We start from the raw sequence: 26,767 nt of genomic DNA, 5'->3' as shown, positions 1-26,767 counted from the left end.
CTTTCAAATACTGTGATGTGGCCCAGCCTGGATTTTCTTTAAGCCTCTTGTCACTCTGTCCAGAGTTTCATGGGAAAGGGCTGGTTGGGAGGAAGGCAGGTGGCCCCTACTGAGCAACTTCCGGGTACTGGGCACCGGGCTGAGCATTCCCCAACTTTCTCAGAAGTCCTGTTGGACACGCTTCACCAATGAAGAAATTTAGGCTCAGAGAGGTTAAGTAATTCACCCAAAGCCACACACAGACAGTGTGTGTAGAAGCTGTTTTGATTCTACCTTGTTTCCAGGGGCAAGCAGGAGGGGAGCCTGAGTGACCTGCTGAGGGTGATAGGGGCACAGAGGGACTCCTCAGGACCTAAGAGGCTGCAGGTCCCTGATTTCAAATATCTCCTGCCCTGTCATTCTCGTTCAGGATGCAGGTGAACATCCTCAGCTCCCTGGCTCTGCCTAGCCTCCGGAAGTCCCACTTCATGGTTTAGTGTGATCTCTTCTCACTGCCTCCCCAGCCCTAGATCTTTTCCAAGGGGAGGTGATGGAGCATGCTTTGCACATGCTTGGGACCTGTCAAGCATCGTCTGACCTCTGTGGTGGGCTCTGTGGGATGGAGAAGGGTTCCTGGGGCACCCAGAAGGAGGATGCACTGAGGAGGATGCATCAAGGCAAGGAAGAGGAGGGTGAAGCCAGTGGCTATGCCTTGGGGGTAGCCAACCAAGCCTGGAACTGTGTAGCCACTTCTGAGCCCCTCTCTGAGAGATAGTGACAAACATGAGATAGGAGTGGCTCAATGGGAGGGGGCACGAAATACCTGAGGGACCACCAAACGGATCCTCAAGAAGCTGGGGTTTGAGCAGGATGTGGAGGAGGCCACCCATGTCTGGCGGGCAGTGGGCGAGGTAGACACTTGCGGCTGAGTAGGTCGGCGCAGTATGGCCCCTGACATGGGGCCAGAGGGAGAAGGTGCGGGTGAGGCCAGCCAGCAGCGAGGGAGCCTGTTGTGGCAGATCTACTAGAAACTCCACAGAGCCCTGGAGGGGCCCGGGGATGGGCCGGGGGTGGCTAGGTGTTTCCTGACTCTGGGAACCAGAAAGGACAAGATGGTAGCAGTGGACAGTTTCATAAGCATGTCCCAGTGCTTCAGTGTGTCATCCCCTGAAATCACCACTTTAAAAAAGACAGAGAATGGTCCCTAAATTAGATGCAAAGATTCTGTGGAATTTATTCCCACTTGTCCTAGGTCCTTGAGGGGGAAGCGACCACCCTGGCCCAGTGGCCAGGGAGGGCAGAGGCAGGAGTCCCTTCCCACTCTGATGGCTCTCTGCTCTCCCATCCCCCATCACTGAAAAGCATGGGACTGAAGCAAGAGGGCGGGCGGGCAGTGATTGCTCAGCACAGGGACTCTGCATCTTGTGCTCCAAGCTGATGTCTCCCCACACAGGTCTGGAAGAGGTCCGGGGCCTGGTTCTACAAAGGACTCCCCAAGTACATCCTGCCCCTGAAGACCCCTGGCCGGGCTGACGACCCCCACTTCCGACCTTTGCCTGTGGAGCCGGCAGAGCCAGAACCCAGGAGCACGGAGGCCAGCCGCGTCTACACGTGGGCTCGAGGGAGAGGTGAGACCCTGTTGCCCTCTCTCCCAGGATCACCGCGGATGACCTGCAGGCCATCAGCCCGCCAGGCGTTGCGTGGGTGTGAGGCTGGGGCCACTACACTCTCCACATGGTCATGCTGTGCTTCGTTCCCTCCTGTGCCCTGGGCTCCCCACATACACCCAAGGGAGAGGGCAGCTCTGATCCCACAGTATTGCTCGCTCTGTGCAGGGATGTGGTGGGAGGGTCCTCTGGGGGCAGTTTCCCAAACAAGTGCTAATTCGGGGGCAGGGATGCTGCCGGCGACATATAGATCTTTGCAGAAATAAAATGTCGGGTGAAGTTTTCTTGCAAGATGTAAAACGGTATCTTCCCCAGGCAGCCTGTGCCCCTCTCCCCCACACTCATCTTGTGTCTCAAGAAGGACTTCCTGGCCCTAATGAGCAAGGGACCTTTGGCCCAGTGCCCTTGGCATTTGTGATGGCTGCATCACCATGGGTGTGTCCCCTTGGGACATCACCTGGTGCTGTAGAGCGCTCTCCACAGCTTTTATGATGGTTTGTTGTTGTTGTTGTTGTTGTTGTTGTTGTTGTTCCTAGGCTTGTTTTCAATAGTCAGTAAAGGTATTTAACAGCCCCGTTTTACAGAGAAATAGCCTGTGGCCCAGAGAGGGGGGCCTGGCTCAGCTAGTGCGTGGCAGAGCCAGGTTCTAAGGCAGGCCCTTACCCTCCTGCCCTGATGTGACCACATTTCAGCCCAGGACTTGGGGTCTAAGGGTCCTAAGTGAGACAGCAGCCAGAGGGGTAAGGGGCTCATCTTGAGAGAGGTAACCCCAAGATACTAGACTTGACAGCGTCTTCTAAGGAGCACCCCAAGGGGTCATCATTACCCTATCTGCTCCAGATCAGCACGCCCACACTCACAAGCACACACACAAGCTTACAGACACATACACACAATCATGTGTGCACGCACACACACACTCATGTGCACATACACACACTCATGTGCATACATAGGCGCTTGCAGACACACACATGCTCTGGGCAGGAGCAGAGCCCCCACCACCTCCACAGCTGCACAAACACAGATGGCCTTTTTGTTATGTGGGCAAGGAGGCCGGTGGCCCCACACACTTGCAATCAGCGCTCTTTCTTACCAACTTTGCACCAAGGCCAGACCAGGCCACTTAGAGGCTCCCCCAAGGGAACGTGTTCTCCCTCTGAGGTACCAGATGGCAATACCCACCCACCACCAGGCTCCTCTGTGCCAGGCCTGTGCCAGGCACGTCAAACTCTTGACAAGTGTCACCCCACAGGCAGCCAGTCGGGAAGAGCTGGTGGCCTGTCTGGTTGTGGCAGCTCAGGGGGCCCCTGAATCCACACTGAGAGGGACCACACTGGGATACGGAGGTACAGTGGGGGGAGGAAGGACCAAATTTGGGTGAAGGCGGGGAGAAGAATTGGTGGCAGAGGCAGAGGAGACAGGATCCAGGAGACACAGGAAGCTCTCGGCCCCAAGGAAGCTGCTATGTTAGGTGGGCAAAGAGGGGCACTGGGGAACCACAGATGGCTGACTGTCCCTGAGCTGCTCCAAAGCCTGTTCCTGGGTGATTTCTGTGTCCCCTGTGGTTGTCTTGTGCAGAAGCTGGGGTCTGTGCTTTCTGATGGAGCTGTGTCCTCTGCTATCCCAGGTCTGGCCATGTACTCACAGGAGTCCCGGGGTGGCTCCTGGATGCTTGTGGGAGACCAGAAGGCCCTGGGGAGCCTTATAGCAGCAGTGCTGGGCTTGGGGCCAGGGAGGAGCCCTAGCCTTTTCCTGCGGCTTCTTAGTAGTTTGCATGGCTTCAAGATGAAGTCGTGGAAGCCTCTGGGAAAGTCTCCAAGCTGCCAGAAGCTACTGTCTCCGTCCATTCTGGCTGCCGTCCTAGCTTTGGGGCTCCAGGAAGCAGATAGCCAGCAGCCCTGGCGAGGACATCTCTGGGCCTATCTAGTCCCTTGCTAACTGGATGTCCTCTTGGTGATCCCCTGGCTCCCAGTGGCTTTACCTTCACCCCAGCCCCGGGACCATCCAGGACCTGGTGCCAGGCGGTCTGCTGGACTCTGGGACTTGGGGCTTCAGCTGTGGTGCCGGTCCAGACTGTCAGGCGGAAACAGGCAACAGCACTAAGGGTCAGCAAGGACCACGTCTGTCCTGACAGGTCAGTTCCTCGGCACATAGCAAAGGGCAGCCCAGGGTAGACACTTATTAGATAAGAGCGAGGATGGATGACCCAGCCACCACCTGCTCCAGACATGCACAAGGAGGGGAAGGCCCCGTGGAGGGGTTTTCATTAGGTCCAGCAGGCTCCTCTGGGCCCAGGGTCTCCTGAATGGCCCCAGGTAACACTGGGAGACTGTTAAAGCCATTCTCTCCCAAGGTGACCCTCTTTTGGCCTGAGGACCCCTTGACCAGCATCGTCCTCTCATGGGCACGGAGCTGATCCCAGCACCAGCTCGCTCACCCAGCCTCCCTCGGCCTCTCCCAGCCTCCCTCTGTCTCTGACCCTCTTCCCCACCCCCCTCCTCCATCTCCCCTCCTCTCCCTCTGTCTCTCAGCCCTTGGACTTCTGCACCTGCAGTCCCCCACTTCTCCCCACGTCCCAGCCCTCCCCGTTTTTTCTCATGTCCGGTTAGAAGAGGAGGGATAATCAATAGATACGAGCCATGAACTTTTCAATCCTCAGAGCAACTGGGTGAACGTATTGATGTTTCTGATATGTGCTCCTTTTCTTCCTCCTCTGAGTTTTCTTTGTTCATTTTTAATTACCTAAGAATACAAATTAAATAATTCAACAGGATCTGAAAAACTAATCATCTCTTCTACTTGCTATTGTCCCCAACCCTTTTCTCACTGTACCTACAAACAGGCACAAATCTAGGCATGGAAATTTTTAGTTTTGCTTTTTTTTTTTTTAAAAAAGCAACAAAAGTAAACAGGCTCTTACCCAGGACTTTGTTGCTTTTTTCTGTTGTTGTTTTTAAAAGACTACCATGGGCATCCCTCCAGACCACTAGGTATAGATTTTACTTCATTCATGCTAATAGATGAATAAATTCCAGAGTATAGTGCACCAGGGCTTCATTATTCACCCATCAACAGACATTCAGATGGTTTCTCCCTTTTCACCATTGCAAGCAGTACTGAAATGTATTTATGCATAAAATACCATGAACCAGAGCTTTTTTTTGTTGTTGTTGTTTTGTACCAGGGATTGAATCCAGGGGCACTTAGCCACTGAGCCACATCCCCAGCCCTTTTAATATTTTATTTAGAGGCGCTAAGTTGCTTAGAGCCTCCCTAAGTTGCTGAAGCTGGTTTCAAACTTGCAATCCTCCTGCCTCAGTCTCCTGAGCCGCTGGGATTACAGGCATGCACCACTGTGCCCAGCTCGAACCCGAGCTTTTAAATCTGTGGAGTAGGTTTTCAAAAGTGGGGCCACACGTTTTAAATTGCGATGGACGTTGCCAACTATATATAAAGCTGTTCTCGTCATTTACACTCACCCCCATGAGACACTCACCTACTTGCACCTTTTCTGGCCGTGAATATTATTGAGGTTTATACTTGGGGCCAAGATGCAGGATGGGAGGGAATTTTGTTGTTTTTTAATGTGCACATTCAAATATCTCTTCCTTTGGTTGTTATTTATTGATTTTTCAGATTTCCACATTTAAAAGCAGCCTGTTCACATCCATTGCTCATGTTCTGCTAAGTCATTTCCTTACTCTTGATTTGTCAAGAGCTCCTGACATGTTAGGGGTAGTACATGGTGCTAAATGGGCTGCAAATATTTTTCTCCTCTTTTGAACTTTCCATTTGATCTGGTTTGGGTTTTAACCTTTGTGATAGCATCTTTTGCCATGCAAAAGCAGTTGTGTGTGTGTGAAGTCAAGTGTGTCTTTTGCTTTGTGGTGTCTCTGTTTCCTGTCTTACTTTGAAATGCCTTCCTTGCCTGAACATTTCAGAAAAAAAAAATGTGCTAAATAAAAAGTTTAAGTAATGTGAGAGTAAAAGGAAACTGTCTATGACAAAGTTAGCAAAAAAGGAAAAATATATAAAATCAGATATCATTAATTTATAAAGCAGTCAAACCATATTCAATCAAAATTCAAGTCAAGAATATCCCATCATCACCAGACATGATAGCGTATGCGTGTAATCGAGTAGCTTGGGAGGCTGAGGCAGGAGGATTGCAAGTTTGAGGCTAGCCTCAACAACTTAGAACCTATCTCAAAATAGAAAGAACTGGAGATGTCACTCAGAGGTTGAGTGCCTCTGGGGTTCATTCCCCAGTACTGGGGGGAAAAAATCATTCAACAGTATTTTCTAGTTTGTGGTTGTTTCCAGTGCTGGGTGTCAAACCCAGGGGCCTCACATATAGCAGGCAAGCCCTCTACCACTGAGCTTCACACCCCATCCCATATGATTTTTAACTAATATAATAAAGCAAGAAAATAAAATTGCCTGTTCATATTGGAAGAGAAGAAAAGTGGTTCTCCCGTTTGCAGATGATGTGATTATATCCCGGGAAAACGCAACGGTTTCCACTAAAACAACCCTCTAGAGTGAAGAAGAAAGATTGGAAATTGCCAGGGCCTGAGATAAATCTATAACAAAGTCAATAGCTTTAACCTATGCTGGTTAATTAAAATTGGAAGATGGAAACCCCATTTGTAATTGCAACAAAAATAATGAAATGCCCAGAAACAAAATTTTTTAAAGAAAATTATAAAGTATTATTATGTTAGTCTTCTTGGGCTGCTATAACAAAACACCAGACTAGGGGTGGCTTAAACAACAGCAATCTGTTTTCCTTTCAGTTCTGAAAGCTGGAGGGCCAAGATCAAGGTGGCAGCAGCGCTGTTACCTGGTGAGGGCTCACCCCTTGGGATGCAGTAGGCTGCTTTCTTGCTCAGTTCGTGAATACAAGGACAGAGAGAACGAGAACTCTCTAGTGTCTTTTCTTATGAGGACACTAATCCCCAGGCTTTGCCCTATGACCTCATTTAACCATAATTTCATCCTTTGAGTCCAAATGTAGCCACACCGAGATTTAGAGCTTTGAACTGAATTGGGGTGGGGTGGAGGAGGGGAAAGAAATATTCAGTCTATAACACGTTATCAAAGGACAAAAAATTAGCTCTGAACAGAGAGGCAGATGAGAATCTCAGTCCTTCCCAATTTATAAGCGTAGTATAATTCCTGTCAGATTCCCAGTGGACTTATTAGGAAGGAATAAGTTGATTTGTTTAAAGTTCACAAAAAAACACAAATGTTCTTACAACACTATTCATAGTAGCCAAAAAGTAGAAACAACCTAGATGAGTCTCACCTGATGAAGGATAAGCACGATGTGTCATAATCAATCAATTGAATTATTCAGCTCTGAAAAGGGATGAGGTAGTGATAGGTGCTGTAACATGGATGAACCCTGAAAATATTCAGTGAAAGAAGCCAGAGTCCAAAGGCCATGTATTGCTGGGCAGAGTGGCACACACCTGTAGTCCCCAAAACTCAGGAGGTTGAGGCAGGAGGATTGCAAATATGAGGCCTAGGTGATTTAGTAAGACCCTGTCTCAAAATAAAATTTAAAGACTAGGGATGCAGCTCAGTGGTACAGCATTTGCCTAGCATGTGTGAGACCCTAATACTACACACAAACACCAAGAAGGGCCACGTATTGTATGCTTCCATTCATCCAAAATGTTCAGAATAGGCAAATCTGTAGAGACAGCAAATAGATTGGTGATTTCCAGGGGTTTGGAGAGTATGGAGGGATGTGGGGAATGATGACCTCATACGTACAGGATTTCTTCTAGAGATGCTAAAAATGTTCTAAAATTAAACAGCGGTGATGGTTATACAATTTTATGACTGTACTAAAACCCACTGCATTGTGTACTTTCAAAGGGTGAATTTTATGAGAGAAGAGTTTAAAAATTCATAAGGAAGTTAGAGAATAGCTTATTTATTATAGAATAAATAAATAGATAAGTAGACTATAATAGAGATAGAATAGACCTGAGAATGTATAGAAGCTGAATATAGGTAGCTTTTCACTTCAATGGGAAAATAACGATTTATTTAATGACTGGATTTAGTGTCATTAGATTTCCGTCCCCTTTTATACGAATTCAGAAACACATTTAATATCAATGTAAAAAATAAAAGAAGGAAGGGCTGAGGACATAGTTTGATGACAGAGTGTTCACTTAGCATGCACAAGGCCTTGGGTTGAATCCCCAGTATTGCAAAAATATAATAATAACAATAATAATAATGATGATGATGAAAATAATGAGATGTTGCATGCCTGTAATACTAGCTCCTTGAAAGGCTGAGACAAGAGGGTCACAGGTTCAAAACCAGTCTGGGCAAGTTAGTAAGACCTTGTCTCAAAATAAACAAAAAGGGCTGGGGATGTAGCTCAGTGGTGGAGCACTTGCCCAGCATGTGCAAGGCCCTGGGTTCAATTCCAAGTACAGAAAAAAAAAAAAAGAAAGAAAGAAAGAAAGAAATCTGGGTACAGTGACATGTACCCATAGTCCCAGCAGTCAGAAGGCTGAGAGAAGAAGATTCCTTGAGCCCAAGAGTCCAGGACTTTAAGGCTGCCACCTAAAAATAAATAAAACCGTGAAATTGTCAAGAAATGAGGAGACACGGCCCTTTCCTCTGTTACCTCGAGGACAGCTGGTGACTGCTGTGTGGCCCCACAGGACAGGGAGCTGACTCTCTGCATCTGCTAGTATCCCCTTTCTGGATTCTGCGTGTTGATTTGAGCCAAGAATTTGCCTGCAGACCCCTTGATGTTCCCCAGAAAGCCTGCCCGCAGCAGATACTCATTCTCACCACAGAAGGGGGCAGTGAACAGCCTGACCTGAGACCCCTCCTGGTAACTGACCCTCGAGTCTGACCTGGCCACCTCTGAGGACAGTTCTCCACCCTCCTGCCCAGTCGAGGTGGGTGGGGTGTGTCCCAGGCTGCTTTTGCCTGACAGATCCTTCCTGGCCCTGGGTTTATAGCAGCGATAAATAAAGTCAGCTGTCGGCTCCGCCGGGTCTGTTTCCCCGGGAGGCATGAGGTGTAAGAGGCAGAACCTGGACCCAGGGCTCACAGTCAGCATCCTCGTAGACCTGGGCCCACCTCTTCTCCAGACCCTGAAAAGCTTTGCTCCCAGGGTATAGATACCCAATTCCTCCTCGCCTCGGCTCCCTCCAAGATAGTAGAGACACCAGAAAGACCCCGTCTTGAGCACAGGCTGCTTCAAATGCCTGGAGTTCCTGAAGCTATGAGACTGGGTCTGCCTGGGTCACAGTCTCTCCCCAGAACAGTCCCCGCCCCCTGCACAGGAGCCCCCCTATATACACCGTCCCCCACCCTCCCTCCTTCTCCTGGGCTGCACCCTGGCTTCCTGGACTGCTGGTTCCCTTCAAGGTCTGTTCTAGAAAAGTTCTTCGAGGGTTTGGATTTTTTCCATTTGGGTAACTTTAAGAAAAAAAAAAATAGGACTTTTGTTATCATTTCAGTGATTCACTAGAGTTTAAGTAAATTTTTTAAAATCTTAACCTGTTCCTGGTTGCAGTGCAGTGAAAGCAAGCTTCAGGGTTCTGTTGGGGTTAAGCAATCTGGATCAGCTCAGGCCGCAGAGGTTTACCTGGGGCTGCCCTTGCTGAGTGACCCTCCCCCAGCTAACCTGTCTACCCACCCGCCGAGTGTGCCCATGTCCCCGTGCTCCTGGAGGAGCCGAGTCATTCAGCTTCGCGCTGGCCTCTGCCAGAGCCCTCTGTGACTCATGGTCATTATCTCATTTGATGCTCAGAACAGCCTATGGGGCAGCTACAGACAGTGAAATTGACTCTTCGTGATGGATGAGGGGGGGAAGTCTGCCCAAGGTAGGCGGCTGGGCTGTGGCCAGGAGGGCCAGGGACCCAGGCTTCTGAATCCCAGTCCCACACCCTTGCCTCGTGGTACAGAGTGAAGCTTCTGCCCACATCACCGCCATGATGGCTTTTCCTTTCTGACTGGGAACAGAGCCCCCCCCCCAGCCCCAAAACTGGCTTGAGTAAGAGGGTGCAGCCAGGTTGCTGAAGAGAGGTCCCTGGAGAGGGAGGGGAGGCCACAGGTGCTTCTTCATCTCAGCCCCGTTCCCCTCCCTCTGCCTGACCAGCAGCTTACACTCAGCCCAAGTCCACATGCCCTTCAGTCTGTGCACCTGTCCCCACTCTCAGGACCCCAAAGCCATCCTCATGATGTGATTGGCTCCTCATTTCTGCTCAGAGCACCCCTTTTACATCCAGTCCACAGTGGGACATAACAAGGACACAGCTGGTAAGGACCACTTTCCCTCCGAGTAGAGATGGGGCAGGGCAGGGGAAGGTTCTAGTTCTGGATCTATAATCATCTAATCACAGAATTGACTGTTTTGCATCTTTCACGGTAGTGAGCTCCCTGTTATGGGGAGCTTTCCAACAGAGGCTGGGTATTATAGTGGGGATCCTATAGATCCAAAACAGGAAGAATCTCACTGTGGGCTATTATTGTATGTCCAGAGCTATGACCTCCTATTGACACCAGGTCTGGGGCAGAAGATATATTCTATGGTCCAAGACTGGGGAAGCCACGTGGCCCATGCAGGCTTTGAACCCGAGACCTCTGTCTTGTTAGCATGGAGCCACAGCCGACTGAGCTAATAAGCAGTTCCGTGGCAGCCGTTTTTCCATCAAATGCATATGCTGTTTCCTGACTTCTTAACGCAGCGTGCTATTTATACCAGTAGATCCATTCATTCTTAATGAGCCTCGGTTGTGGATTGTAAAATGTTTTATTTTCAGACAGGATTGCTCACTGCCCAGAGCCAGCTGTTGCTATGCTGCCTTCCTTCTTTCTCTGTTTCTGAGAAATAAGCATTTTGGAAGCTCCTCAGAGCATCCTGCCGACCTCTCCCCTCCCCAGTATTTCCCCAGTGGACTCTGAACTTGCCACTTTGGTCACATTAGCTGGCCATGGTTCCTGAATTCCCAGAAGCCTTTGGAGCACAAAGTGTGCACCGTGTGCAGGAGGCCAGGCTGCCCAAGAGGTGGAAGGAGGCAGAGCTGAGCAGGATGTGTCCATGTCGGGAGGTGGGATGCCATCTGTCTGTGCAGGGTTAGACATTTTGCCTATGTTATAGTTCACAAACTGGTAGAGCAGTGACTCAATCTAGCTTAAAATTCATTGTCAACTTTTTTAAATGTGGAAAAATCTGACGTTTCTTCCTTTCTTTCTTTCTTTTAATGGAGTTCTGGCTTCTTTTTTGAAAATCAGAAGGTCTGCCCCCTCTCTGGAAAAATCAATCTGGCTTTGTAGCAGCTTCTGCCTTTACGAAGGGCTCATGTTCTCTGTTTTGCTGTGGCCTGGACCCCTCCCTATTGTCTCTGACATTCTTTTAACATCACCCTTGCAGGGTTATTAAGAAGAAAGGGTCCAGGCCTCATGGTGCACACCTGTAATCCCAGTGACCCACACAGGAGGTTGAGGCAAGAGGATCTCAAGTTTGAGGCCAGCCTCAGCAACTTAGTGAGGTCTAAGCAACTTAGCAAGACCCTGTCTCAAAAAAAAAAAAAAAGTAAAAAGGGCTGGAGATATAACTCAGCCATTAAGCACCTATGGGTTCAATGCCCAGTACCACAAAAGAAAAAGGGAAATTGTTCTTATTTCTATGGCCCTAGGAAAAGAGAGAGAATAGAAGATAGACTAACAAGGACTCTTGTTGCAAGAAAAATGGACAGGCTTCTCCGTGGAAGTGAAGGCTTCTCATATCTGACCCACTACCTTCACTCTCTGACCTTCTACCTGGACAGTTAGAAGCAGGAGCCTGACCATGTCACATGAGTCCCTACACCTAATCCTGACCCACGACCTCTGCCTGTAGTGTCTCTGTGCCTATTGGGAGCATGGAGGTGACCACCACCATTACCTCCATTGCCAGTGGAGGTTTAAAGGGCCATGTTGCAGGGAAAGCCTTGGCTTGGGGTGACTTTTTTCCTCTCTGGGTGTTGGATTCCCCATGAGTGTGAAGGATGAAGAACTTGGGCAGGAGCCTGTTCTCTTTCAGTTTTCTAATGGTGCAAATCCAAGGGAATGAGCCTTTGGGGAGGAATTTCAGGCAGGTGGCAAAGAAGCATTCAGATCCCATGGGGAGGCAGCCTTGACTGCAAAGACCAGCCCTCCTTTCTGCATCGTGCCCTCCCCCCAAGCACACGTCTTCCAGGCCTGTGCTGCCCACCAAGTCCCATCCCACCCGCCTTGACTGTGCTCGTGAGAAGCTTTTGCTAAGTGCCTATGAACCACCTGTCAGGTCCCATCCCCAGGGTCACCCCTTAGGCTTAATCACCACTTCCCCATCTCTCTCCATTTTTCTTCCTGCGTAGGCTCCATAGTCCTGGGGACTGGAAGTACCTGGGATTTTTTTTTTTTTTTAATGTAAAGATAACAGAAGCCACCAGCCACACACACAGACACACGAGCCAGGAAGGACTGGACAGGAGGGCAGGCAAGTGTGTACCATCTGAAAGGGGTGTTTGGGTGCCACATGGTACACGCAAGGACCCGGGCCTTTAGAAGGACAACTGTTCGAGTCAAGAAAATAAGTAAGCAAATGGATGATGGTTATAGTCAGACCATCTTGTCTGTGGCTCCCGCCATCCGTCTGGGGACTTGAATGATACTGAGGAGAATGTACTGAGGAGCCCAAGCCCAGGGGCCCCACAAGAGAAGACACTGACCATTGGTCATCATTGGTCTCCTGTAGTCATGACAGCCAGGCCCACAGAGGGCTTGGGTGCTGTTTGCCGTCATTCTGCACAGAGAGGGGACATCTCTGGACAAATAAGAACAGCTCCAAGCTGGGTGCAGTGGCGCCCACCTATCATCCCTGCTGAGGCAGGAGGATCACAAGTTGGAGGCCAGCCTGGGCAACTTAGCAAGACACTATCTTGAAAAAAATAAAGAAACAAACAGAAGAAAAGAGCCCAATGGCAGCTGCTGTAGACTCCCGTGGTTGCTCATGAAAGGATCTCTGCATCCAGTATTTGGTATTTCTTGGGATTCCCCACAACCTGGGAAGGGACTCCACCATTGTCCACTTTATAGAAAGGGACACTAAAGCATGGACAGGTCAAACAACTTGCACTGTCATCTCAGCGTGAAAGAGAAGAAGAGAGACCAGTAGCTTTCAGGAAACTCTGCCCTTCCCTTAAATCTCAGAGAAACAGAGGCCAGGCCATCTCTTAATATGGCTGTTTTGGAAGGGAAGCCTGTACACCATGCATACGAATTTGTCTTGTCCTGGAGCCTTGTTTAAGCCAAAATTGCAGTGTCATTGAACAGAGGGGCCCTCCCCAGAACAGGAGTCCTGAGCTGGAGGGAGTGCCCCTGCCCCCACGGCCACACCTGCCCCTCCCTAGCAGCCCTCCTGCCTGTCCTAGTGTCCTCAGTGGCTTTGGACATCAATTTCTCAAGAGCAGAAGGTCCTCATTAGCCATACCACAGAGGATAGGGGCACAGCTGTCACCTCTAATTGACCCAAACCTGATGACAGCCTCAGATGATTGGCAATTCCACTGCAAGGTGAGGTCTTGGGGTTCCTCACCCCCATCTGAATGGAAACAGGGAAGCCAGCCTCGGGCTCCAGGGCAGATGAAGGGGACGGAGCTGCGTCCAGGGCCAGGCCCATGCTGGGCTCCTCACACAGCACAGCCAGCCCTCGCCAGCTGCTCACCTGTCTTGCCCAGTGAACCTACAACTTAATTCCACCCACTCTAGATTTAGTGGCCTTGGGGGACCCAGGTGAAGTGGATGAATCTGGGCTTTGTCTGTCTCCAATAAAACCCTGGGCGATAACAATACCAGCTTTGCCGTGTTGATCTTGGCAGGTCCTTCTGGGGCCTCCTGCCCATCACAGGGGGAGGCCAGCCTTACAGATGGGGCTGAGCTGATTTCCCACGGCTGGTCCAGGAGCAGGCAACAGAGGCTGAGAGTCCACACAGGAAGGGGAGAGGCTTCCTCTGCCTCGGCTACCCTTGGGTAACCATGGGATCCAGGAAAGGCAGGTGGCTCATCCCACACCGTGGCTCTGAGCACAGATTCCCTGGGACTATGGAGGGCTGAGGTTCTGGCCCAGGTGAGGGAAATAGGCCCAAGCCCCAGAGGCTACAAAAACCTGGCCTCAAGGGCAGAGAGACCTGGAGAGAGAGGAAGAAACAGAGACCCAGAGACAGAGACTGGAGATAGAAACTGAAAAAGAATGAAGAAACAGACCCAAGAAGACCCAGAACACATGGAGACCCAGAAGAGAGGGAAATAGAGATAAGAAATGCAAAGGCAGAGAGAGAATTCTGGAAACATCAGTGAGAGGTGCAAAGCGATTGAAGAACAGAAAGCACCTGCAACCAGGAACAACGGAAGGCACTGTTCATCCCACAAGGAGTGGGCAGGAGGCAGGCACCCGCTGTGTTTTATGTCTGCCAGAAGCCAGAAGCAAAATCTGTTCCCTACCAGTGCAGAGAACACCCAGCCCAGCCCAGCTGAGCCTCCTGTTCCCCAAGTGCCCGAGCCAGGGAGCAGGCAGGTCTGGCCTTGGCTTTTCCTGCTCTCCATCCGGGATGCCTGGCACACCCCCTCCCCCACTTTCATATCTGCCTAAATCATACCCATCCTTAAATTCTGCCTCTTCCAGGAAGTTCTCCGTGACTTTCCCTCTGCCTGAAGGCCACCAACTCACAATCTGTGTATCATGTTCTCTCTGGAAGGAGCAGTTCTTAGCTTCCATCTATCTACCTCTCGATCTATCCAGAGCTCCTCGGGCAAGGGCAGGGACCACAGGACTTCCACGTTGGCAACCACATCTCTATCGATCTGAGGATTTATCTTCGTTTTCTGGTGCCTCCTACCTGTCTGGGAGCCTGAAAGCAGGAGTAAATTAAAATTGATGGGAGAGAATAAGCCCTCCACTCCCCATGTCTGACTCCCCAGCCCAGTCTGTGCTGCCCTCTGACCCTCCCCTGGGGCCATCCTCAGGTCTTCCGGTGGCAGCTGGAAAGGGCTCCCCCCCCCCAAGGCCTCACCATCACAACACAGGTGCCACAGCCTCACCCAGGCCTCCCAAGTGGTCCTGTGACCATCCCTGAATTGCAGATGAGGTGATCTGGTTGGTGGCCATCTGAATGCTGGGAGCTCACCAGACCTCCTGACTCCAGGGCCTGACAGAGAGGGACAGCCTGGTTCTGAGTATCTTCTGGCTGCCAGTAGGCCCATCCCTGGGAGGACAGACTCCCCGGGCCTTGGGGCCATTTTTCTCTCTGTTTGGGGCCTAGGAAATTTCCAAACCTAAAGAAGATCCATTTCTCCCTCCCCACCCCACCCTCAAGAGCAGTGCCCCCTCCCTCAGGGCCCACTCATTCAATGTCCATGGCAATCAGCCTCTGACGGTCCCCCCGCCACCGACCCCCAGCTCTGTCCCTGCTCAGTCTAAGGCTACCTGTGACCTGACTCGTCCCCCTTGAGTGTCCTTCAAGGGAAAAGCAGTGAGAGGTGCCTGTCCAGTGGAAAGCCCAGTCTTCTATGGGAACAGAGGTGGCACTTGGGGCCCTGAGGTCTCCTGGGCCTGCTTTGCCTAAGGCCCACTGTCAGACTCAAGGAGTCAGATGTGGGTTACTACGATGTGGCCTTGCCCTCAGTGGCTCCTGGCTTGGTTGGGAAGTCAAGGCAGGCTTTGAGAGGAAAAGAAATTCAGTGGCACAAGGTGCTGAATGGGAGAGGGTAGGTCATCTTTCATATTTACTTTCTGCGGGCAGAGGAGGCTGTAGAGCCACAGTTTGGGCTTCTGGGGATGAATTAGATGCCATCTTTTAAAAATATTTCAAGATGGGGCTGGGGTTGTGGCTCAGTGGTAGAGCGCTTACCTAGCATGTGTGGGGCACAGGGTTCAATTCTCAGCACCGCATATAAACAAGTAAAATAAAGGTCCATTGACAGCTAAAATATATTTTAAAAAAATATTTGAAGACTTGTGTAGCTAACTAGCTATTTATGTTAGTATGTGTGTATGTGCGTTTGTACGTAGTGCTAGGGATCCACCCCAGGGCCCTCGCACCAACTAGGCAAGCACTTCACCACTGAGCTATGTCCCCAGCCCTTGTACAGCTTTTTGTCTTGCTTAACCTTATTTTATCCGTAGTTCTTTTGTCTCCATTTTATAGATGAAAAGACTGAGGTTCAGAAATTTGAGGTATTTGTCCAGGTACTTCCGAAGCAGAGCCCAAGTTCAACCCTAGGTGCTTGAGAATGAACTAGAAGTCTCCCTCCCACACTACACACAGCCTCTGACACAGAGAGGAATATTGGGGATAGAGAGACAAATGGCTGCCTGGGAGGATTTCTTTCTTTCTTCTTTTTTTTTTTTTTTCTTTTTTGGTACCAGGATTTAACCCAGAGATGCTTAACCACATCCCCAGCTCTTTTTATTTTTTGAGACAAGTTCTCACTAAGTTGCTGAGGCTGATTTTGAACTCACAATCCTCCTGCCTCAGCCTCCGGAGTCGCTGGGATTATAGGCATGCACTACCATGCCCAGCAAGAGGAGGATTTCTAGGGACATTAGGGTGAGATTGTGGGTACCCTGTGTGCTGGGTGAGATGGGGGGCCATGGTCCTGGCAATGGGTAGCCCTGGTTCACAACCCAGTTCAGACTGAACAGTTTCTGGAAGCATCTGTGATCTTAACATCCATCCTACAAAGCAGAGCTTGGGGACTTACACTCCTGGCACTAAACATGGTGAACCCCAAGATCAGCCCTGCACCAAGACATATGGGCCTATGAGTTCAAGATACTACACACACACACCAAAAAAAAAAAAAAAATAGCTCCCATCTATGAAGCACCTGCCACGTGCCAGACACAGCCAGTGTTACCTCTTAATGTTCAGACATCCAGGGAGGGAGTCCTCACCCCCCATTTCATTGTTGAGCCCACTAAGCACACAGAGAGGTAAAGAAACTGGCCCAACATCACACAGCTGGGAAATGGCAGAGATAGGACACAGACCCAAGTGTCTGACTCCAAGTCAGTACCTCTTCACCACCCCACAGCCCCATACTGCTGCCACCAAAACAGAGCCCCAGATATGGGAGGCATCTCGGTGAAATTTCAGGCCACAGACCCAGCCCTGTGTACAAGGGAGGCAGCCGTCCTCTGTCCCAGCAGGGACAAGCTCGACATCTGCAGCCGCGCCAGCCTGGTGGGCTCAGGAGAATGGCTTGGAAATGTCTCTGCGCTCCCCAGGGCCTTATCATCGTTCCTTTACATTTAAAATTTTTTTTCCTTGTGTTTTTAGTATGCAAAATTTTCCACCATCTGCTTTGCCTTGGCAGAATGTTTGCTGAAAATATCTCCCTTCCTCTCTAATTCCCATAATTTCTGGGGGCTTTGGGAGCCTCCAAGCAGAGCAGCCATGGCTCACAAGTGCTTCCCGGGCTCACAGGCTGCCTGCTGTCCTTGTGCCAGGCAGACGGATGTTGGGTGGCACAGAAGGGCATTCCCTGCCTCTCAGCCAGGGAGGGGGCATCAGGGGTCTCTCCACTGCTAGACTGACCCCAAACTGAGTCCCAGGTTTCAGACTCCTAGTGGCTCTTGGTTTGGGCCATGAAACCTAGAGAGATGTCTGGGGTCATGGAGAGAATAATGGCCAAGCAGAGCCTGGAGGAAGGCCCCCAAGGTCCCAATGCAATAATGTGAGGCCACATAGCCCCATCCACCTGTCTTCTGGCCTATCCCAGACAAGGTATCTCCACAGGACAGCAGCTGCCGCATGTATCCTTTGAGGTTGTCAAGAGAGACTTTCCAAAAAAGAAGAGTCTTCCCCCCACTTCATGTACCAAAACTCTGAGTTTCCATGGTGATAGACAAATTGCAAATCCATCCAAGAATGAGCTGGGGGTGGGGGGATGCTGGCCCATCCCTAAAGACGTGGACACAGCTGGCGCTGGGCTGTCTGTCTGCTGCTGAGGCTGAGCAGGGCCACCCTCCTGGGCGTGATGGGGGAAATTCGGGGATGCCAGGTTCCATGGCAAGTGATGAAGGAGCTCAGGACCCTGTGGAGGAGGACACAGGAGAGTCCTCCCCACTCCCTGCCTCCTTGCCTCTCCCTGGATCCACGCGATGCCCCTTGTCCTCCCTAAGGCGACCAGCCCACCTTCTCCCGCGGGCTTTCCCATCCTCGATCTGAAAAATCAGGTGTGGGCAGAATCCCAGCTCTCATCCCTGAGCCATCCTGGACACAGCCTTTGGAGAATTAAAAGAAAGAAGAAAACTCAGCCCTCAGACCCTTGGAGTGTGTCGTGGAGGATGGAAGAGCAAGGGCCAAAAGATTTATGAGCCTAAAAGCTTTGTTAATAGACCTGGAAGATTTACGATCGCAGCTGCTGTGCAGGAGGAGAGGTAGCAGTGGCGATCGAATGGCAAATTAGCCAAGGTTTGGGGCATCTTGGGGACAGGAAAAGAAAGAACAGCTTCCTTGGCTGCTGAAGGAAGTGGGGGCTATTTGGGTAACGGGCTTGTGGGACCCAGATCCCCTCAGCAGCACCTTCCCTTTCCCCAGTGACAGTAAGTGCGCCAGCTGACGCTTCAGGTTTGTTTCTTTCTAGTGGGGTTTATGAGAGTGGATTAGAGATGGGATTTGGGTCTGAACATAAAGACCTCTAAGCTGAGACCTGGCCCCCACTTGAAATCCCACATACAATGAGCAAAGCTGCCTGAGCCAAGAGACGGTGCATCAGAAAGAAATGAGTCTGCTGTGTGACACCATGGTGAGCTCAGTTGGCCTCTGACGTCATTCCCCACCTTCCCATGGCTAGGGACCTCTGGGAGTTTAAGAATAAGCCAACTGACAATAACTTGGGGAAGTTGTTTTTTTAACCCTTGTGCAACACAGGTACCCCAAGGGGACATGGCAATGTGGCCCCTTCATCCCACCTCCAGGGGTGCCTTTTTGGACAAGACATACAGCTCACAATAAATGCTGTTCTCCCAATGTGGCATGGAACAGTTTGAGCCTGTGACCACATACAACAGATGACAGAATGAGCCAGGGGCATGGTGGCAAGGAATGAATGAGCGTGCCCACCACAACTTGAGCCCTGGGATATCCCATCCCATCATCTCCCGCTGAGCCCTTTGGCACCAAAGGATCAGGCATTATTGACACCAGAGAGCCCCAAGCCCACTCCGACACCTAAGTGCAGAGATGATCTGAAGATCAGCCATGGGGAAGACAGAACATTCCAAGTCAGGAAGCACAAATGGATCGCATTTAAGAGTCTCTGCCAGAGAGGGGGGAAACCAGCGCGGAAGTTGGTCACCTGGTCTCTGCAGGGACTGTCCCACCACGGAGCTCCACAGTGGCCTGGCTGCTCCATCTCCCCTGCTCTTGGCATCTCTGCCTCCTGCCCACCTCCTCCCACCTGCTTTGTCCAGGGACCCACAGGACTGGCGTTTAGTCAGTCAGGAGATGAGTCAAAACTACGCAAATGCTTCTGACGCCCAGGAGGTCCAGTCTCGGCGGATTCATGCTCAAGGCTGCTCAATCCAGGACCAGAAAAGCAACCGAGTTCTGTCAGGTTGCTCAGGTACTAGGAAGGGGCGGGTGGACCCTCTTGGTTCTAAATCACAAAAGACTTAAAAAACCAAAGAAGTCTCCCTGGCAGGCAGGGGTGGGGGGAAAACCAGAGAAGAAAAGGGCAGGATCCTTGAGCCGACAGAAGAAGGAAAAATTGGGAACAGTCTCATGGTCCTGGCTCACCCTACTCCACGGGCCAGCCACAGAAAGGAGATCCATGTGGCCTCATTGGTGGACAGGAGCTTGGCCTTTAAAGAGGGGGAAGCTGGCATGTCCCCAGTGCAGAGGGAGATCTGCTGGGACCTTGTCACTGGTGTCCCAGCTGGAGGAGCTAAGACCTTGATGGTAAGGAGGCAACTGATCCAAGATCCATTTTCATGGTGCAATTGGCAGGACATGAGGATGACAGACGCAAGCACCACCTTGTCATACTCCCTCCATGAAGCACCTACTGTATGCCAGCCACTCTGGTTTGGAAGACCAGGACTTAGAATCTCTTACAGCCAAAATGGTCAGCCCAGCCCTGACCTTCTGGCTGCTTGCATCTGTGACCTGTGACTCCCTTAGCTGAAAGATGACAGAGGCTAAAGTCACGCAGACTTTCCAGAAGGCTCTAGATCCATGTGGAAGCTGCCATCTCCCCCTCCTGTACTCGCAGCCGATTTCCCTAAATGACCAGGCGCTTTCTCCTGCTGAACTCTAATGCAGTCTCAGAATTCTCCACAGGCTGCTCCAGACAGGGCTCAGCAGATCAAACTATTAGCTTCCGTTGGTACAGATCAATTCTGTTTCTAATCTTATCTCCTACCAGTGTGTACCTACAGCTCAGGGCTGGGAGAAGACTGCGTAACATCTGCCTGCTAAGCCCCTAGCCCAGTGCCTCTCCTCCTATCCTCCCTCTGTGACCAGCACTTTGCATTTCAAAGTAAATCAGACAGACACACACCTTGGAAATCCCACCCCATCCGCTGAGTCCTGTCACCTGGGAGAGCTGGTTTCTGTCACTTGTACTTATTATCCTTATATCACTTAATTAAACGTTATGTAAATTGATGAAAAGAGATCAGAGCTGTTTCATTAAAACCAAGATCTTGTAAAGTCTTGAAGAAAGCAACTTGCTTTGGGAAAAAAAGAAAAAATATCTATTGAATTAGGTGTGGGCAGACAACTGTGAGAAACAAGAGGAAGAAAGGGGAAAATAGAGAAGACTGTGCAGTCAGATTGCTTTCCCAGTCGGTGTCTTTGAGTTCTTGCTCTGCTTTTAAGAAACCGAAGCTGGAGACTTACACAAGGCCGCACGGATGTGGTTTGTACAGGGAAGGGCCGTGTGGGCCCAGCCTCAGAGAAGCGCCAAGGCCTGCCGCCAAAGATTGGCAAATGGATGTACATTTCTATGTTTAAAATTAAAATAGAGTGTTTAAAGGATGAATATATTCTGTATTATGACGCCCACTGTTGATGAACCAGCCAAATATGGTCTCACGGAGTGCAGAAGAGACTGTTCACCGGGAGCGCTCCCTCCCTCGCCCTCCTGGGACTCCACCCCCACCCAGCGGCTCCTTCTGCATGCACAAGGCCCACTGGGAGCTGGACGGGGAGAGACTGCAATGAGAAGCCGGGCCCTCTGGCTCCTGATTTTGCTCTTCCAGTGGAACCAGAGTGGTCACGGCACAGGCCTGGAGCCGGCCTGCCCAGGCTAGGATCCCAGCTCCTCCACTTACTACCTGGAGCACATGCCTCGGTTTCCTCATCTGTAAGATGGGACGATGAGATCTCCTATCTCATAGGGTTGTTTTGAAGCTGCCATGAATTCATGTGTGAAGTCCTGGGAAGCTGTGTGAAGGTCAGCTGCGACCTGATTCTCATCCCTGCAGAGTGTCACCTCTTGCCTTTAGATCTTTGCACCAAAGGGGATAATCAGCTTCTACCAGGCAGGCGGGTTCCAGTTCTGTCACATGTGGAGATAGTTGGGCAACAGACGAGCCCTCCTTGCTGGTTCTGGATGAGTTTGGTCCACATCCCAGCTCCTCACACCAGGTCTTACCTCCTTAGCAGGAAGGAGTAACCCCCAAGGTTCTACACCTCACTGTCATGGCAGGAGGGAACCTTTGTGGTCCCCTCTATCCAAGCAGTGGCCCACAGGGTTGACCCCCTCTGCCCATGTCTGTCTTTTCCAGTGGTTTCCAGCAACAGTGACAGTGACTCCGATCTCAGCTCTTCCAGCCTGGAAGACAGACTCCCACCCACTGGGGTCAGGAACACCAAAGGTGACAAGCTCGTGGGGGAATCAGGTAAGTGTGGGTTATAACACTGTTTCCAAAGCCCCAGGTGCCGAGTGGCTTTGTCACTTCCTTAGATGGCAGCTTCGAGGCTGGCATCTGGTTGTTCTAGATGGGGGAGGAGGAGGACCTGGGGTTGGGCCCACTAGAAGCTAAATCTCAGCAGCACTGAAGAGCAGGGCATGGAGCCAGGCTCATCTGTATTTGCTGGGGCTTGGGACAAGAGGCAGGGCCAGCCAGGCCACGCCCTCCACCTTGACCCTGGGATTCCTCCCATGCTCACAGTGGGGTTCCCAATAAATGCCACTGCCTCAAGGTGACACTTCCTTCTCTTTAGCACAAGGGAGACAGAGAAGGTGGTTTCCAAAGCTTCCTCTGATTTTGACATGGCTGAGTTCACCTCTGTGACTCTGTCATGTAACAGAGGGTTAACTCCAGCAGAGCATGCCCTAGAAAGGTAAGGAAAGGCCTCCCCCTTCCCTTGAAACAGGACCTTCCTGAAAAAGGAGACACTCCATTCAGACATATTCCCAGGTGAGAAGTAGGATCTGGTTTTTTGGTTTTTTGTTTTGTTTTGTTTTGTTTTTTTTCAGTTGTAGATTGATACAATATTTTTTATTTATTTATTTTTACATGGTGCTGAGGATCAAACCCAGTGCCTCACACATGCAAGGCAAACACCCAACCACTGAGCCACAACCCCAGCCTGAGAAGTAGGATATTTGAAAGAAGGAAGGCTGAGTTTAATATACAATTTAAGAGAGAGAGAGAAAGTGCATGTGCTAGCTGTATAGTAACTGCCCCAAATTGGAATGAAATGCCTTGGGGTGCTGTCCTGAAGCTAAGACTAGAAGATCTGTCCTCTATGCAAGTTTTGGCTAGATCAGAGATGGCAAATGCCTGGTACTCTTTTGACCACTCTCAGTCCTGTGTCCATGGCACAGTACTCATTGATCATGATTCTCTGAGCCCGGCTAGGGACTTAGAGTGCTCAGTACAGTTTTCCAAGTGGTCAGTATCAATTGGCAGAGATGATTGCAAAAGATTAAAAACTGCCCCTAGATTCAGCCCCTTTGGCCCCAAAAATCTTTATTAGAAAAATTGTAAAGGAGTCAGGCACCGTGGTGCTCACTTGTCATCCCAGTGGCTTGGGAGGCTGAGCAGGAGGATCGTGAGTTCAAAGCCAGCCTCAGCAACTTAGCATGGCCCTAAATGACTTGGGTGAGAATCTGTCTCTAAATTAAAAAAAAAAAAAAAAGACAAAAGGGACTGGGGATGTGGCTCAGTGGTTAAGCACCCTGGGTTCAATCCCCAGGACAAAAAAAAAAAAAAAGTGTAAAGGAAATACCCGTGCCACCTTGGTTTCCACACTCCTCCTTCCTCCTACCGTGAGGACTCTCATCCTCTCCCTTCACACCCACTCCCAGCTAGGACTAGGAGACAGGAAAGGATTGGGTGAAATGTTACAGGCTCCATTTCTGCTCTCAGCTGGGCAAGAACTAACAACCATATTGGAGGATTCTTTGGTGACTAAAGACAGCAGACTCCCTCTCCCTCTCCCTCCTGGGTTAGCCAAAATACACACCCTTCTCCCCACCACACACCCTCATCCTAGGAAGGCGGGGAAAAACTAATAATTGTGAACTTTCCTGTCAGTGGCTTGTTGCTGTGAGAAACAGCTTGTGGTCCTTGCAGGTGGCAGCACGGAATCCCCTAGGATGGGGCTGACCCACCCGCCCAGCCTCCTCTCAGGAAGTCAGAGCAGCCTGACCAGTGAGACTGGGGAGGGCTCTGCAGACCCACAGGGGGGGGCCCCGCCCTGGCCTGAGCCCAAGGGCCCCGGTGAGTACCCGTTGCACCTTCCCACTTAACCACCACCTTCCCCCTCTTCTGTCCCCTCTTCATTCCCTCCTCCAAAACTGCAGAGGGACAGTTTTTTTAGTTCTTGATGTTTACCAAGCGCAGTACCAGGCACTGGGGTAAAAAGCCAGATCCCCCCTTCCACTCCCCTGACCAGAGAGAGGAACCCAAAATAATAGCAACCACCCCGTCAATAAATTTACCAATGCTCGCTACCAAACTCTACTTCACAAAATGCATAATGTGTCCAAGCCTTTCCCCATCTCTGAACATGAATAGGAACCCCACCTTGTGCCTACTCTGTGCCAGGCATCCAGTTCTCACCAAGCCCCCGTCATGTGCCAGCCTGGCCTGGGACTGGGGGCTCTGGTCAGTCCTTGCTCTCCAGAAACCTGTCCCATGAGGGAGGAAGCTGAATCGGCCTCCCAGGCTAGCCAGAGCTGCCCAGATCCTAGGACCGAGATCCTGGGGTGCTGGAGCCAGGGACCCAGAGCCCAGCCTGCCCTAGCTCCTCCAAGGTCAACTTCCATTCTGTTGACAGAGTAGTTGGGAGCCCTACTGTCCCCATTTGATAGGAGTGGAAACAGGGCACGGGGGTAAAGGCAATTATCCAAGGAGCCCAACCCCCTGGCCCTGGCCTTACCCAGAATCCTCATGTAGTCAGGGGGGTTCTCATGAGAAACTGCACCTGCAGGTGGCCCAGCTCCCTTAAGAAGAAGCCCTAACTGAACTGGGCACCTCCCTGGTCAGAGACCCACAGGCACATGTGCCCAGGGCAGCAGCTGATCTCCTGCCAGCAGGGCAGGGGTCTCCTTCCAGAAGCCTGAGTGCACCCCAGCAGCCACCCACCAGGACCCTCCCTTTGTCCCTCCCTCCTCCCTCTTCTGAAGCCTTCCCAGGGCATTTGGGAGGGGGGGCAGTGGTGAGCAGCTCTCCAGGCAATGGAGGCATCTATATTCCTGGAATAGACCCTGTCCCCTCCCTCTAGCCTCCTGAAGTCCTCCACAGAGGTCAGTTTGGAATGAAGCAGGCCCAAGCTCTAGGCCCAACCCACCACCCATGACCATGTGAATTTGGGCAAACCATCAGGTTGAACCATATGAAACTGTGGTTTTGTAGGTCAAAAACAGTCAGTCACCAGCAGACTCTCTCCACAATCCTGTTATCACTGAAGTATCCCTCATGGGGTTGTGGGGAAGGTGAGATCCAGGGTCCCTGGGGACTGCCGGCCCTGAGTAGGTCCTCAGGAAATGTCCAGACGTAGCCAGGGCATGGAGAGGGTTCAGGGCTTCAGAACAATGTGGAAAGCACTGGCTTAGAAGAGAATTTCTATTCCCATGTCCGTGGCTCCTTCTGACATCCTGAGGTCACTGGGCAGCAGCCTCAGGGGCAGGGTCAGTTCCAGTAAGGAGGCTGCCTTCACCTCTATTTCGTTCCCAGAGGTCGAGCTGTCCCTGAGGAGGGAATCCATGTCTGCTCACTATGCACTGGTCTTTTTCTCTTTCCTCCAAAGGCAAAAGACACCCCCGGGCGAGTCCCCGCTGCTGATGTGGCTTCTGGGACTCGGATGCATGGAGCAGACTTTCCAGTGGAAGATCTTGAGAGAGAGGAAAGAAGCAGGAGCCAGGCCTTCCCAGCTCCTTCCTGACCAGTCCCTGAGCTCTCACCAGCCACCCCAGTGCCATGACCTCTGACTCAACTAACCAGTGTTTGGGGGCCGAGTCTGCTTACCCCCACCCAGTGCCTTTCTGCACCCCTCCACTGCCAAGGCGCCCTCCTCCTCTACCACTCCCCTCCCACCAGCCTGCTCTGTCACTGACTTTTATTTATTGTCCCCCTACCTCTGTCCCCACCCCCTGTCTGACCCATCTTTAAGTCTGCTTGGGTCTTGGGTTGGGCTGGAAGGGCCTTCAGAGCCTCCTTGAGGGGCCTTCCCGTATGCACTGAAGTTTCAGCAGGAAGCTACATGGGCCTTTCTCCATATTTATATTTATAGCAAGAAGAAATACAACCCTGAGCGTTCCCCCTCAAACTGAGCTTGGCCCCTCAAGGTGCAAAGACCCGAGCCCAGAGCAGGTGGGATGAGAGATCTGTCTACCCCTTCCCCCAGCTTCGGCTCCCAGGGAGGCAAAAACAGTGTCCTGTCTTTCCCTGGGGCTGGCCCAAGAGCTGGCTTGAAATCTGGCTCCTTGTTAGGTTTCTCTGAACCCCCCATTGACCTTCCCAGGTTGCTCTCAGCCTGGGCAGGAGACTCCCCGAAGACACAATTCACTTCTCTTCAGTAGGTTTGGTTTGGCATGAAAAATACACAAAATGCAGGCAAATGCTTTTGGAAAACCCTGTGTGTTTGTGTGCATGAGTGTCCACACCCTGCCCTCCTTCCCCGGGCACCCGGTTCTCCAGGGGCCTCCTTGTCTGCGGGCCAAGAACCCTTATGCCCCCCGCCTATTAGCTCTTTGCCCTTGCTGCTGGCAGACGGTAAAACTCATGTTCCCCTGTGACCTGTTACGCTTCAGAATTAAAACAATAAAGATTAGAATTTGCATTAAGCCAGTGTTGATCCAGAGACCACAAGGTTTGTGCTTCTAAGATGCATTAGAAGAGAAATGGATGGGGGGTGGGGGGTGTGGTAACATTGATTTAAAAGAAATGAGCCAGATCGAGGTGTGGAACAAGAGTTCACGAAGCTAATAATGTTGAATGGGGAGGAAAAAAGTCATCTATGTAAAAAAAAAAAAAAGTTATACAGATTTATATCAGATTTATATGTTCATCTGTAATAAAACTTTTTTAAGTGGACAAAAACTTCTGTCCTCCAGAAGCCCACTGAAATGACATCAAGCAATGAAAATGGCACAAACCACAGAAAAGCACAGGAGACGGGAGGGCAGTGGGTGCTGGAGACCTCTGGGCAACAGGACAGCATGATGTCTCGTGTCAGCTCTCCTGCTCCAAAACACCTAAGGGAGGAAGCCCTAAGGAACAAGCCCTCTTGCTCTGCAGAATCCCCCAGATGCTCAGAACTTGGAGGGACTGGGTGTCCCTAGGGTGGATGATCGGGATGAGTGTGAAAATGGTACCGGTAGAAGGAAGCAGTTAAACAGGCGGGGGGGTGCCCGTGGGAGGCCCTGGGTTCCATCCCCAGCAGCGCCAAAAAATTAATTAATTAATTAATTAATTAATTAATTAATTAAAGTGGCCCACCTGCCTAGTGACCACTCTTCCCTAACCCTGGCAGAGGACAAGTTTACTGATGGCTGAAGTTGAACTAGAAAGATTCTGGATTAAGGAGCCCAGGCCAGCCAAAGGCTGCAGGGAGGTGCTGTCCTGGGATGGGGAATGGTCAATGGGA

The 26,767-nt window shown here is 50.9% G+C and overlaps 1 protein-coding gene across 3 annotated transcripts in view; it reads left to right on the top strand.

Annotated features, from left to right (window-relative positions):
* Rph3al (rabphilin 3A like (without C2 domains)) overlaps nt 1-25,964 on the top strand; it is a 101,371-nt gene extending 75,407 nt beyond the window's left edge. The window contains exons 6-9 of one of the 3 annotated variants that reach the window (XM_048793242.1): nt 1,433-1,607; nt 21,454-21,567; nt 23,251-23,397; nt 24,929-25,964. In XM_048793242.1, coding sequence (XP_048649199.1) covers nt 1,433-1,607; nt 21,454-21,567; nt 23,251-23,397; nt 24,929-24,963 — 471 coding nt within the window. In that variant the 3' untranslated portion in view covers nt 24,964-25,964. Of the gene's footprint in view, nt 1-1,432; nt 1,608-21,453; nt 21,568-21,892; nt 22,013-23,250; nt 23,399-24,928 lie in introns of those variants that run through there. The other 2 variants (XM_048793246.1, XM_048793249.1) reach the window with 2 other exon arrangements.
* The last annotated feature ends 803 nt before the right edge of the window (nt 25,965-26,767 follow it).

This window comes from Marmota marmota, unplaced genomic scaffold (assembly GCF_001458135.2).
Source record: "Marmota marmota marmota unplaced genomic scaffold, marMar, whole genome shotgun sequence".
Classification (NCBI taxonomy): domain Eukaryota; kingdom Metazoa; phylum Chordata; class Mammalia; order Rodentia; family Sciuridae; genus Marmota; species Marmota marmota.
This window is presented reverse-complemented; position numbering and strand designations above follow the sequence as displayed.